The sequence below is a fragment of the Oncorhynchus masou genome, chromosome 19 (assembly GCF_036934945.1).
Source record: "Oncorhynchus masou masou isolate Uvic2021 chromosome 19, UVic_Omas_1.1, whole genome shotgun sequence".
NCBI lineage: Eukaryota > Metazoa > Chordata > Actinopteri > Salmoniformes > Salmonidae > Oncorhynchus > Oncorhynchus masou.
This window is the reverse complement of record NC_088230.1, coordinates 6,444,942-6,458,717: the sequence shown is the minus strand read 5'-3', so window position 1 is coordinate 6,458,717 and position 13,776 is coordinate 6,444,942. Positions and strand designations below refer to the sequence as shown.

General features: G+C 42.7%; 1 protein-coding gene across 1 annotated transcript in view; it reads right to left on the bottom strand.

Moving 5' to 3' along the window:
• Positions 1 to 13,050, bottom strand: part of LOC135505742 (SAM and SH3 domain-containing protein 1-like) — a 315,449-nt gene extending 302,399 nt beyond the window's left edge. The window contains 1 exon segment of the mRNA XM_064924831.1: positions 11,593 to 13,050. Within this exon segment, the coding sequence (XP_064780903.1) occupies positions 11,593 to 12,099 (507 nt within the window). The 5' untranslated portion in view covers positions 12,100 to 13,050.
• Between the last annotated feature and the right edge of the window lie 726 nt (positions 13,051 to 13,776).

Genomic DNA, 13,776 nt, shown 5'->3' with positions numbered 1-13,776 from the left:
TGGTTCCTGACACAGACAGATGCTGGAGCCTGCTCTCTTGTCAATCTCTATCCTACAGGGGCACTTGATTCATGATTGCTTCATTTGCTTTCCCATCCACGTTGCAGAACGGGATTGATTCCTTATGATGTCGAAGCTGTAGTACTGTATATATCAAGGCCACTTATGATTCGTATTCAGCAATGTTAACTGAACTGCTATCTGACCTCCGGCCATGAACCCAGCTGGATATTTATTGGTTTTGACACTCGAGCAGAGTCACAATAAATACATGTTTACGGCTGCCTGTGAGCAAAGAGAGTCTCTCTCTCTCTCTCACCGTCAACGAACCCCCCCCACACGGAGTCCTACATTTACCACGAGAGGCAGAGAAAGATGCTCCCGGGAGCTAATTTCATCTGCCTTTCATACAGTTTAAACGAGCAGTCTCGTTGCCAGTTTGATTCACGTCTCTCCCCTTACTGTCTGATAGATCACTCTCTCTCTCTCTCTCTCTCTCTCTCTCTCTCTCTCTCTCTCTCTCTCTCTCTCTCTCTCTCTCTCTCTCTCTCTCTCTCTCTCTAATAGAAACAGCTGGGGAAAGGAGAGCCTTCACCTCACAGTGAAGGGTATGCATGGATTATCCTGCCTGTCATTCCAATCTGTTAATCCCTTTTCAGGCATTTTCCACCCGCTTCCTGAAAAAGCACAATAACCACTGTTATGGAAATCATGGATTATAATACTGTATCTAAACAGCTCCATGACCTCCTGACCTTTCACCGTAGGCCTATTTTATTCACACGCTGTAGAAAGAGTAAATACACAATTTGTGATACCTTGAGATAGTTAGGAATTGATTTTGGTATAATACTTAAGCTTAAGACCACAGCATTAGCCATGTCAAACTGAAACATTTTATTTAAACTCCATGGCAAACTGTGTAGAATTGCAGGAAATTAGCTTTCAAACTACAACTTTTTCTCTCTGCTGCCAAGATTACATTTTTTACTTATTCTTTGATCTGTCTATGCTTTTTCACCGTTCAACCCTTATGGTGGGTCTCGACTCAAAAGACACCACGAAGCAAAACAGTTTGGGAATCCTTGCTCTGATATTGATCATGAACATAGCTTTCTCATCACAGACCATGATGCAGTATGTTCACGCAAACAGCCAGTCTGAAGGCGGCTGAAGCCATCCCAGTATTACCAGAATAGGTCTGATAACGTATCTGATAATATATCTGTCATTCATGACTCATCAGGAACTCTAATGCAGAACACAGTGGAAAAAGAAAAGACTGCAGTGGCCAGCGACAACATAGCCTGGCCGCTTTATTTAAAGGTGTTGCCATCTCTGTAAGTGATATGGATGTGCCATGTGATGGACCTACAGTGCCTTCGGAAAGTATTGAGCCCCCTTAACCACATTTTGTTACATTACAGCCTTTTGCAATCTACAAACAATACCCCATAATATACAAAGCGAAAACAGGTTTTTAGAAAAACCTTCTTTACATAAGAATTCAGACCCTTTGCTATGAGACTCGAACTTGAGCTCAGGTGCATCCTGTTTCCATTGATCATCCTTGAGATGTGTCGACACCTTGATTCCACCTGTGGTACATTCAATTGATTGGACATGATTTGGAAAGGCAGACACCTGTCTATATAAGGTCCCACAGTTGACAGTTCAAAAACCAAGGCATGAGGTCAAATGAATTGTCCATAGAGCTCCGAGACAGGATTGTGTCGGGGCACAGATCTGGGGAAGAATACCAAAACATTAATGCAGCATTGAAGGTCCCATGAACACAGTGGCCTCCATCATTCGTAAATGGAAGAAGTTTGGAACCACCAAGAAAAACTCTTACTAAGCTGGCCGCCCGGTCAAACTGAGCATTCGGGGGAGAAGGACCTTGGTCAGAGAGGTGACGAAGAACTTGATGATCACTCTGACAGAGCGTTAGAGTTCCTCTGTGGAGATGGGAGAACCTTCCAGAAGGACAGCCATCTCTGCAGCAATCCACCAATCAGGCCTTTATGGTAGAGTGGTCAGACGGAAGCCACTCCTCAGTAAAAGGCACATGACAGCCCACTTGGAGTTTGCCAAAAGGCACTTAAAGACTCTCAGACCATGAGAAACAAGATTCTCTGGTCTGATGAAACCACGATTGAACACTTTGGCATGAATGCCAAGCTTCACGTCTGGAGGAAACCTGGCACCATCCCTACAGGGAAGCACGGTGGTGGCAGCATCATGCTATGTGGATGTATTTAAGCGGCAAAGATGAACAGAGCAACGTACAGAGAGATCCTTGATGAAAACCTGCTACAGAGCGCCCAGGACCTCAGACTGTGGCTAAGGTTCAACTTCCAACAGGACAATGACCCTAAGCACACAGCCAAGACTACGCAGGAGTGGTTTCAAGACAATTCTCTGAATGTCCTTGAGTGGCCCAGCCAGAGCCCGGCAGCATCGCTCCCCATCCAACCTGACAGAGCTTGAGAGGAAATGCAGAGAATGGGAGAAACTCCCCATATACAGGTGTGCCAAGCTTGTAGTGTCATTCCCAATAAGACTCGATGATGTAATCACTGCCAAAGGTGCTTCAACAACGTACTGAGTAAAGGGTCTGAATACTTATGTAAATGTAATATTTCCATTTCATATTTTTAATAAATTAGCCAAAATGTCTAAACAGTTTTTGCTTTGTCATTATGGGGTGTTGTGTGTAGATTGATGAGAAAAAAAGGGGTCTGAATACTTTCCGAAGGCACTGTATATCTAGCCAGTATAGAATTAGACAGTGTGTACTGTGTGTACTGTGGCTTCAACTTCACAGCAAATATGCCGTGATATATTTTGAAACAATTGCATTTTTGTACCTCAATTATTAGATAGAGCATTTAATGCATTTGCACTGTGTTTCTGGGTAATTCAAACAGTCTATTTACGTCCACAACTTCACATAACCAAGTATTCAAGTATGACAAAAGCTGCTTAAAAGCCACTCGATCATGTGAGAAAAAAAGAGCATAGTGGGAGAACATCCCAGTGAAATGAGAAGGCCAGCTGCATACAGTGTTACACTGCTTTTCCCACATTTTCACTTGTTCTCTGGAGAAGGGTGGTCATCACTGTCTGTCTGTGGGCCGCCTGGACAGAAAGCCAGCCATTAAAATGTCCTGTGGTGCTCTGATAAAACAATCAGACACACCATTCTCAAAGGAGAAAATACGTAGCAGGCTATTCCTTCAATTGCCAGAAAATGTCAATGAATTGACAAGACTGAAGGTGCATATATATCAGATTTTTTGAGTATTTCACCAGTTCCTATGGCAGCTGGGGAAGAGCTTCACATTCTGTACAGCACTGAGTTCACAGTCCTGAGGCCACATTAGCCAAAATGGTAATGTTACATTCTGGTAGTGTACAGGAGCTAGAACCATTGAGACCCAGAGGGGCTGTACTACTGTACGGTCTGTTTCCTCTTGTCAACTCTGATCAGGATCACCCCAGCTCAGCTAGTGTTTGACAAGCAGGTCAAACCCACTAGCGGTCAAAGATCAGGGGGCTAGCTAGCGACCGAGCCACAACACACCCAGATGTTATTCAGGTTCTCAAGTGCTGGTGTTAATTACACATGTCACATTACGCCTGGTAACACGTCTGTTTGTGCTGTATCGCAAACTCCTATAGAAGATGAAAATACAATGACCGTAGGAGTTGGCATGATAGCACTAACAGATCTGGGACATATTAAACAGCCTTTAAGTGGTAGTTTAAAGGAGACTAGGAGTAAAACAATTTGAGGGTGTTTTGTCTGAAAGGAATGAGTATGGTCCATCCCTCTATGACCTTACATCCTCTCCTTCCCCCTCCTCTGTCCTTTACATAAACAATGACTGCACTTCACCTCACTAATTTACTTTCTCTCACTGACTCAAGACCGTAAGGGCCGTCCTTGACATTTTATGACTTCCTTTTTATGAGCCAGTTGTTTATTACACCTTTAAAGGGTAAAGTCGAAACCATGGCAAACACCAGAGCCGTTTTGTTCTGATGGGCCTCCTCTTCCCATCTCGTGGCAGCAAGCCAGCCAGTACGGTGCAGTGCAACATAGAGAACACAAAATGCTGGCAGAAATATAGGCTAAATTAAAATTCTTTAGCAAATTACTCTGCTGCCTGCAGTATCAATAATGAACAAGCTCTTTATTATGTAAAAACTGAGCCTAACGTCTCGTCTTTGTGAGAAAGCAGAGAGATGGTTAAGAGATGTTGTTTATCTGGGGCTACACTCAGTGGAGATGAACGATATGGATGATGTATGCTATAAAATTATAACATAGAAATATCTATTATTTTAGGTAGTACTATACTATAACACATTAGTATCACATTGGTATGACCACCATACTAATATCTGAAACATACTACATACTTGGTTTCTATAGCCACAATGCAGGGGTACTGAGGTGGACCGTGGTCAGGTTCTCATTAGGCTAACAAGAGGCCATCTCTAACAGAAAGCTAATTTCCTGAAAGGTGAGGAAGCTGGGATATTCATTATAGTTAGAGAACTAAGAAAGGAAGCGAGGTGAGAGTGAAGCATGTAAGGTGACGATCTCACATTGGCAAGGAGCATTTAAGCCACAAGCCTCACATGAACTCCCTGCATACTGAATCAACTGCTCTCAGGTTTGAACAAATGGTGTAAAGTTGCCCCTGATCTAGGAACAGCTTACCCTTCTTAAATTCTAACCTTTAACCATTAAAGTAACCTAAGATCAGTTTCAGCAGCCCAATCCTCTTTCCACTCTTCCCAGCCCTGTTTCTGTTTGAGCAGCAAAAACAATGTGTTATCTATTTACAATCATCCTCACTGCATGACACCCAATGGTTTTATCACCATCCTACCAGGACAATGCTGGACACTTGCCTTCCAGTGGTATTCAATGGGCGGAAATTGGAAATCCAAAAACACAGCACTAGTGAAGCGATGTGGCTCCATCAGCCTGCAGCCAAACAATGGGGGCATCTCCATGTGTTTTGCTTCCACTTCCTAACCACACAGACACAGGGCGTATAGAGGAGCGAGACTATTGTGGTGGAAGATAGGACAGGGGCTGCGATATCTAAAACCCTACAATACGGACATTCATTGACTGTCAAATTGTGGACGCTACTGTAACTAAAAGGGGAGAGACACAAATCAGCGTAGCAAAGCCATAACATTTAACCAGCTATCCTTCCCATACATTCCACCTCACGTGTTTAAGAGGAAATATAGGCTAGAGCACTATCCTGTAGACTGCTGCTGTTTTATGCATCCCGTTTGGTGCATGAAGACAGGACAATCTTTCAAATTGTTCCATTGAACTTAATTCAACAGCTCCACTTTCATTTGCAGAAATGCCATGACTTGACCACAGATCTCTTTGTGTTTTAGGGGCAGAATCACACTAGGTATGTGGTTCAGTATGGTTAGATATAGCACCTTGTGGATAGCATAGACTGGATACAGAGACTGTGCTACCCCCCCTTCTGTCTCCTCAGCCTCCGTGCTCTGGAATGGCAACAGTGTCACCACAACACAGCGAGGGGTCGAGCCATGGCGCTCCAAATGACTGATTACTGCTGCAGCTCTCCCAGAGAAAAGCAACAAACCTCTAATTGTAGGCCTCCCTAACCTCATGCACCGGTAAAGGGAAGAAAATATAATTTCAGTTTATTGGTTTTCCTCTTTTTTTAAAAGCTTTTGTCGTTCATGGTGTCAAAGTCTCTCCTCAGTTAGGAAAATGCAAAGACGAATTCGAAAGGACTAGTATAAGTGTATTATCTAAGTAGCTATTAGCAAGTCATATGGCTGCACTGCACACATCAATTACACGCCAAACACCATCTTTACTGCTAGTATTGTTCCCCAATGAGAGATCTAGAACAGTACAATCATAGGAGATGTGTTTACATTCAGGAGCAATGATAACCCGTTTCTCTCTCCTAGACAAGGGCTCCCTGTGGTCTAGATAAGGATCATGGGTATTTATGTCTCCCAGTAGAGTACTTGTAGTGAAGCGTTGGCTTATGGTCCTATAGCCTCACAAGAACGTGGCAGTCAACGACACTTCAGAGGATCATCACTGAGCTATGCTGGCGGAAGTACTGTGTCTATACATTAGCACACAAACAAACAGGGAAACATTGCAAACAGATGAACACCAGACACTGAACCTTCTACACAACTTATATTGGCTTATCTATGCTGATATACTGTGTAAGCCTCGTTGAGACAGCTATCTTGTCAACTGTCAGTAGCTCTGTTCTATTTCCCCCCAATACCATCTCCATCTCCAGTGGAGTAGACGTCTCGTCTCAAGGGCAGCGATAGGAGAACCCTTCACTGACCAATCAGAGGCCAGCTGGTCAGTTCCATCACTGAGGGCTCCTCACACTTAACTCGATCCTGAGGAGAAAAGCACTGGTCTGGATCACATTCTACTGCAGGGTTTCACACACAAATACTGTGTACACACACACACACACACACACACACATACACACACACACAAACTCCTTGAACCTTTCATTCTACTCCAAAGCTTCAATGTCAAAGCTTTAGCTCTAAATAAATATAGCCTTCAAAGGGAGGGATAGTTTAACCCTCTAGAGCCAACACTTTGTTTCAGCGTGATGTAAACCCATAATCCCATAAAAAATCCCAAATCTCTGTGGGATTCCCATTTATGAGAAAAGGATAATGGTAGGAATACAACGAAGCAGAAGAAGTGCTGACAAAACAACAAAATTAAGTCTCTAGACTTATTGAAATTTGATCCCGGATAAATCCCAAATAAATTCAAATAGAAATCCTCCAAATAACATGTGCATAGAATAATCCTCTGAAATGTACTGTCGGGTAAAACACTGATCTCTTCAGGAATGGTTGACATTTCATATCTAATTATCGACATGAAATGCACGCTATGTTGACAAAAAGCTGTGTGTGTGTGTTTCGCTCACGACTAACAGAGTTGTCATTGAGTAAGCCCTCAACAGGCTGAGCATCTGATGTAGAGCCAGTGGTCTGATATAAAGACGCTCTCAATCTGCTTCCTCACATGAGTTCCAGCAGAAAACCAGCAGCTGGACACCCTCGATTTAAAAGTGCTGCTAATCATTAACGACACATATTAATCAACTCAAATGGCCTTGGCCATTATGGGCAAGTCGCAGGTTGATCCACCAATTCCTCAAAGAGTTCTAAGGGCTGGAGAGTGTACACTGTGTCTAGGTGAGAAACCCTAGACAGGTAAGTGTGAATCAATCAACCAAGTCTGTCCCTCTCTCTGTGTATACCGGAAATCAGAGAGTGAATGAAGGCTCTTCCTCTTCCTGATCATTGATCCACAGCAGCCAGCCATTACCAAGGCAGCACTCACTAACTCACACAACCTCAGGGGAAAATAGGGCCAGACAGGGCTCTCCTGAGCCCTGACATACAGTAATGGCTCAGCCTCTGATCAATAACTACTTCATCTGAGATGCATATGGGCATTTCCATGTAAAAGGACTCATGAGCACCAACGTGAGATTCATAGGAGCATGTCAAATCTGGTGTCACATGAAAGATAAGTCTATTTTTTTTTATTAAGGTGTAACGGCGTTCTTCGTTTGTCGCAAGAGAGTCGGACCGAAATGCAGCGTGTTGGTTACTCATGTTTTTTAATGAAACAAATGACGAATACATGAAAATAACTGAGAGAAATACAAAACAACAAAACGGAACGTGAAACCTAATTACAGCCTATCTGGTGAAACTACACAGAGACAGGAACAATCACCCACGAAATACACAGTGAAACCCAGGCTACCTAAATACGGTTCCCTATCAGAGACAACAAGAATCACCTGACTCTGATTGAGAACCGCTTCAGGCAGCCAAACCTAAACTAAACACACCCCTAATCAACCACAATCCCAATGCCTACAAAAAAAACAATACAACAACACAATAACATAAACCCATGTCACACCCTGGCCTGACCAACTAATTAACTAAAGCACAAAATACTAAGACCAAGGCGTGACATAAGGCATATATACGTTTCAACATGTTATTTCCTAAATAATAGAAATAAGCAAATTAGCTTTGATTTCTGCGCAAACAGATGGAAAATGGGTTTTAAAAACAACTACCACAAAAAGTCTCCAAATGTATTAAAAATACATCAAAACACAATAATGTTTAAGTTAAGACCCCTGCCAACTAATATCAACACTTATATTTTGTTTTGAAGTGTGTAACAAACATATTTTCCAATTTCTCTCCCTCATGAGGGGAGAGGAAAATGAAAATTCACAGAAGTAACAACTAAAAGTAGATCTACCAATTAGTTAGTGTTTTTACTAATATCTATTTGGTTTATGAATTATTAAGCGATTCAAACTCGAAATTCTGTTACCAAATGGGAAATGATAGTAGTCATAAACCACAGTTGGGTCACCTGCTACAGTTCTCCCTTCCACCTGCCTACTGTTATGTTCACCTAATAACGGTCTTCTTTCTCTTTCGTCTGGTGGTCAAAGCAAATGTGGAAACAGTCTGGACAAACCCCTCCCTCTCTCTGCCACCCTCTTCTCTCTCTCTCTCCAGTGAATGTCACCTCTCTTTGTGACACCGTGAGCCCCCTCTCTTTCCATTTACTGTAACCAGCATCCTTACCCAGTGAGCACTGATGACACCAGATGTTCATGGACGTTGAAATGTCGTTGAAATTTAGTCAGTCTGCCCGGGCCTTGAACTCAACGTCCACAGACATTGTTTTTTTTGGTACGGTCTGGACCGGCCTTGGTTGGGTCCAAACATAGATCAATGATTGCTTCAATAGACCAATGGAAGCCTGTGTTTTGCAAGTTTGGAGAGTACAGTACAGTACAGTACAATACAGTACAGTACAGTAAATGTTAACTTTCAGTCGTGTATAGTCTAGCACACTAGAGTTGAGTAGGCTATGATGTACTGTATTGTACTGTACTCTACTGTAGTGTCCTGAACTATGCTCTACTTTACTCTACTGTACTTAACTCTACTCTACTGTGCTGAGCTGTACTGAGCTTTATTTTGATGTCCAAACCTGTGAAACATAGCGGTCTATGATTGGTTCTGGACCAACCAAATTTGGTCTTGTTTGGTGGCTGAGCTCATTAAAATAATAGCCAGTGTGTAGAATAATACCCAAATATACAAAGTAGGATATTGCATATTTCTACCTTTGTGTAGCTTTATAGGATACATCACCATGAAGAGAATGACATTCCTTCCACAAGTATGCATTTCTGTGTAGTACAGATCAGGGACTCGTAAAGAAATGATGCTACCTCAATCCTGTTACCTGGTGTAAATCCACCTCATTGACTGTAGTTCAATAACCAAAAGATAGTTTAAAAAATGACCTAAGTCAAGGTGTCATGTCATAGCCAATGTTCCCTCTAAGCTGCGTGCACAGGAGCCGAGACTTCTGCACAGCTCCTAGGGACTTAGTTGATCTCCATACATTTCTGGGAAAAAAACAACGATAAAGCCTTATGTTCCTATTGTTTTTCTTGTTGGTCTCAGGCTGTTGTTACCTTCATGTGTCTGAAGGGTACAAACTGTGCCTTCCCGGCAGGCCCAGAGAACAAATCATGTGCACTATGGGCCTACTGCTGGCCAATCGGATGGCTCAAATGACCATGTCTGCAGTAACGTAGCAGGCATAAAAGAAAGCTACAGCAGAGTAGATACTATGATATTTCAACATGTTTAAAACCATGACTAGAGAGGTCAACGAAAACAATGAATACAGACATGCTGTTTTTCTGAGTAAGTTCATGTTTAAGTTCTTACTCAGCACCATCAACACTTTGTATTCAACACTTTTAGAAGCCATAAAATGCACCTTCTTCCTATATTCCCTCAGCGCTACATTGGGACACTGCTGTGACGTAAGTGTCCCAATGGGTGACAGAACACTGAGCCAATCACGGCGCAAGAACTTTACCAACCCCTATGCTTTGTATTTTCCGCTGGCTGCCCCACCACCACAGAAAGCACTGAGTTAAGCTGAAACACCTGCATTTGAGTTTTTACGTTGTTTGCAAACTGATATGTGACAAGTATTAATGCCAAAATAACATGCAAAAAATGTTTGGCGGCTCTGCCCCACCTGGTCTGAATGAAGGAACGCCACTGGGTGTGATCATATAGTCTACCTCAAATTGAGATTTTTTTTTTTTAAATGTCCCGAACTACAATGCATTGGCAGGACAATTCAAGCGAAGCCAATATGCATTGACAATGTATTGGGACTATAGCTTACTGCATGTTTTAATTGGTTCATTTGGCATAAGCATGTTTTTTTTAATCATGTCAAAAAAATCTGAGCGGTAGATCTCATCTTGCATTTTGAATTCAGGAAAGGTTGGTGACCACTGTTCTAGAATGTTCCCTGTTAACACTATCAATGATTCCCTTTACTGTGGCAATTGTGATCGAATCAAAGCAATATTCGCCACTTTCAATGCAACGCACTGAAACAAAACTAACTAACTATGCAATATATTTTGTTGTAGGCAGAACGCATCAGAGTAGGATTCTATTGCATTGACACACACTGGTGCCAAATAAACAATCAGAGCTGCAGTAGGCCTATATGAAAATAGACCATTGCCATATATGGATCTGTGCCATTTACTTTGAACTGGACTGTGTTTACAACATGAGCGTTCGTGAGTAGATGTGCTTATTTTGAGAACAAAGCGAGAGATGCATGTAGCCACGTGTGCACATTTTGTTCATATCCTTTGCTAGTTAGTGAGTTATTAGCCCAGTTATAGATCATTTGTAGTCAGCAATAAGAGAATGATTGCTTCCTACAAGAGCACAAAACATGTACATTTCTTGACATCTTCGAAAAGCAAGTCCAGATAAAGAGCTTTTTTTGTCTTTAAGGGTCAGTAATGCATTTTGAGACAGGCTTGAATAAGCTAAGTAGCCACAAGGCAGAGGGTAGCCTCATTTGTCTGATTCTCTGTAATAATGGTATGGGAATAATAATACATTTTATTTTGCAAAGTGGTATGTTGCATCAAACAACACAACAACATTTTCAGTCACGTCCTTGTCTGAAAGGACAAGTAAATAAACAGGTTAATGTCTCAAGGAATGTAGGCCTACATTGAACACCACACATTAGGTGCTACTGTAGGCTGAATGATAGAACAGCTATTTCCATGTTAAAATGTTATGGGATGCATTTTCTCCATTGTTTTTGATGGCAGGCCACTCTGGTAGGCCTACATTATGATCAAGTAGCCACAGTAGCCTACATGGACACTGTTAAAACTGTAATTTCAAGCAGGTACAGCCTCACTGTTCACAGTAAACGCGCTTCAAGTTGCACATAATTTTCACAACCCGAAATGTATTTCATGAGTAGTATCTTGCTCTGATTCAAAATGCTTTGGTTGATGGATGATCCTTTGCATGGCATGAGATTGGGTATAAGGTTGTTATGCATTGGCTATAAAGCTTTCCAGAAAGAGGTAGCCTTGATGGTGATCTTACCTTGTTTGAGTATGGCGGCCTGGCGAGGTTGACTCCATCTTTGATTAGTTTATCTCTAATCATGATCTTCAGCTTCAATTTGGGGTAAATCACCAACTCCCTCCGCTTGCCAAGCGTCAGGTTCCTCTGTGCGCCCAGATACGCGCCCCCTTTTCCCCCCACCCGGTCACTGTTCGATTCGGTCCAAGACTTGGACGCCCGCAGTTTGGAATCGTACTGGTCCACCAGATGCCTGGTGTACATTTCAGACGCGGGGGGCATCGGCTCAAGCGTAAAATACAGCCCCGCCGCAGTTTCCTTATCCTCGTCTTTCAGCCTTTGCACCGCGTCATGGATCCGTTGCCGGTGGTGCGGTATGTATACACCGATAGCATCCAGGTCGGGGTCCCCAATTTGTTTGCAAACTTCCAGATCATCGTAGCCGTTATCCACGAAGGACTCCACATACTGAGAGAGCTGGAGGGTCTTCAGCCACTCAAACACGATAACGGGTCCGGTGCTTGTCATGTTTGGGTGTTGTAAGTAATACAGAGAATGCAGAACAGACCACTTCACATATAACTACTTTCCCAAACGGATTTGAAATCTCATTGTTAAATGCAAATTAAAATCACCAAATCTGTTCGCAAATAATGCGGTCTAAGCATCGAGAACACGCGAAGAATGGACAATGCAAATGTTGTAATCCATGACTCAATCCCAATAAACAGTATGCAGTTCAAAATCGTATTATTTCCTTTCGGGAATATGGAAGATGTGCGGTCCCTGTGCTATATACAATAACCCCGTCTGTTGAAAAGGGTCAGCGAAAAAAAAGTAGGCTGACATCCAGGTGAATTTGTCACCTGCCAATATTTGCAGGATATGATTTCAGTGGCTGCGGTGACAGCTATTAAATCCCCGGTGTCATTTCGCCATCGATGTTACTCGTCCATATTGACATGCCTGGCTCACAAGTGGTCGCCATAAACAATAGCTTTAGGCAGAGAACATGATTTGTAAAAAAAAAAAAAAAAGGTTCCATACAGACGGATTAGAAAGTATTGCCGTAGGCTTTTCCACGGATGGGAAATTGACAGAAAATATAATTTGAAAACAAAGTAATACCGTACCAATGAGCACGACCGCGCGAACCGTGTTGTGTCCAAATTGTTTTGGGTATGCTGGAGCACTTACAAGCAGCTAGAGCGGGTACAACAATCCACATAGGCTAAACCACTTTCAATGTGGTGTTCCACGAGCCAAATGGTCTGTGGTCAGCCTTCCACGCCCCCAGATCCGCTTGTGACTTTAAAAATAGTGATGGAATTCCTTCTTTTACAACCTGTCACCGTCAACGAATCCCCCCCCTCACACGGAGTCCTAAATTTACCACGAGAGGCAGAGAAAGATGCTCCCGGGAGCTCATTTCATCTGCCTTTCATACAGTTTAAACGAGCAGTCTCGTTGCTAGTTTGATTCACGTCTCTCCCCTTACTGTCTGATCTCTCTCTCTCTCTCTCTCTCTCTCTCTCTCTCTCTCTCTCTCTCTCTCTCTCTCTCTCTCTCTCAGTATTTCCATGGTCTCGTTTCTTATCAAGCACTAGCACTCCCTGTCTAACAGCTGAGGTACTGAAATACTGGTTGTAGGCCCACAGTATACTATATTATTACCTGCTACTGGTATTACACTGAAAATGGTGACTACATAATTATTTATGCTCTTTGTTTTCATGTTGCTATTGCAAGGGAGGGAGAAAAAGAGCGAGCAGGTTCTGCCTCACAAAAGGCTTTCAGACGCTGACCACTACATTGCCTCTCTCTCTCCATACCAAATCAGGGAATTAAACACTTTAGGGCCATATTGACTGTTTGCTCCCATTTTACTTGCCTTTTTGTTGACCCTGGCCCTTAGGATCAGTCCACTACCCCCTGCAGACAGACAGAGGAAGACACACCCTTCCCATACATGGACGACTGCCAGTATGACACTACTAACTGTGTTTCTCTCATTCCCCCACTCTCTCCATGACTCCCTATCCAATGTGCAATGCTCTTCCCTCCCTATCTATTTGCATGCCTTTGCGGCATCACAGGACAGCATCAACCTGAGAAACAGTATTGGTGCAGAAGGAAAAGCTGCTAAAAACCAAACAGAAAGGGATAGAGAGAGAGAGTGAGAGAGAGAGAGAGAGAGAGAGGAAA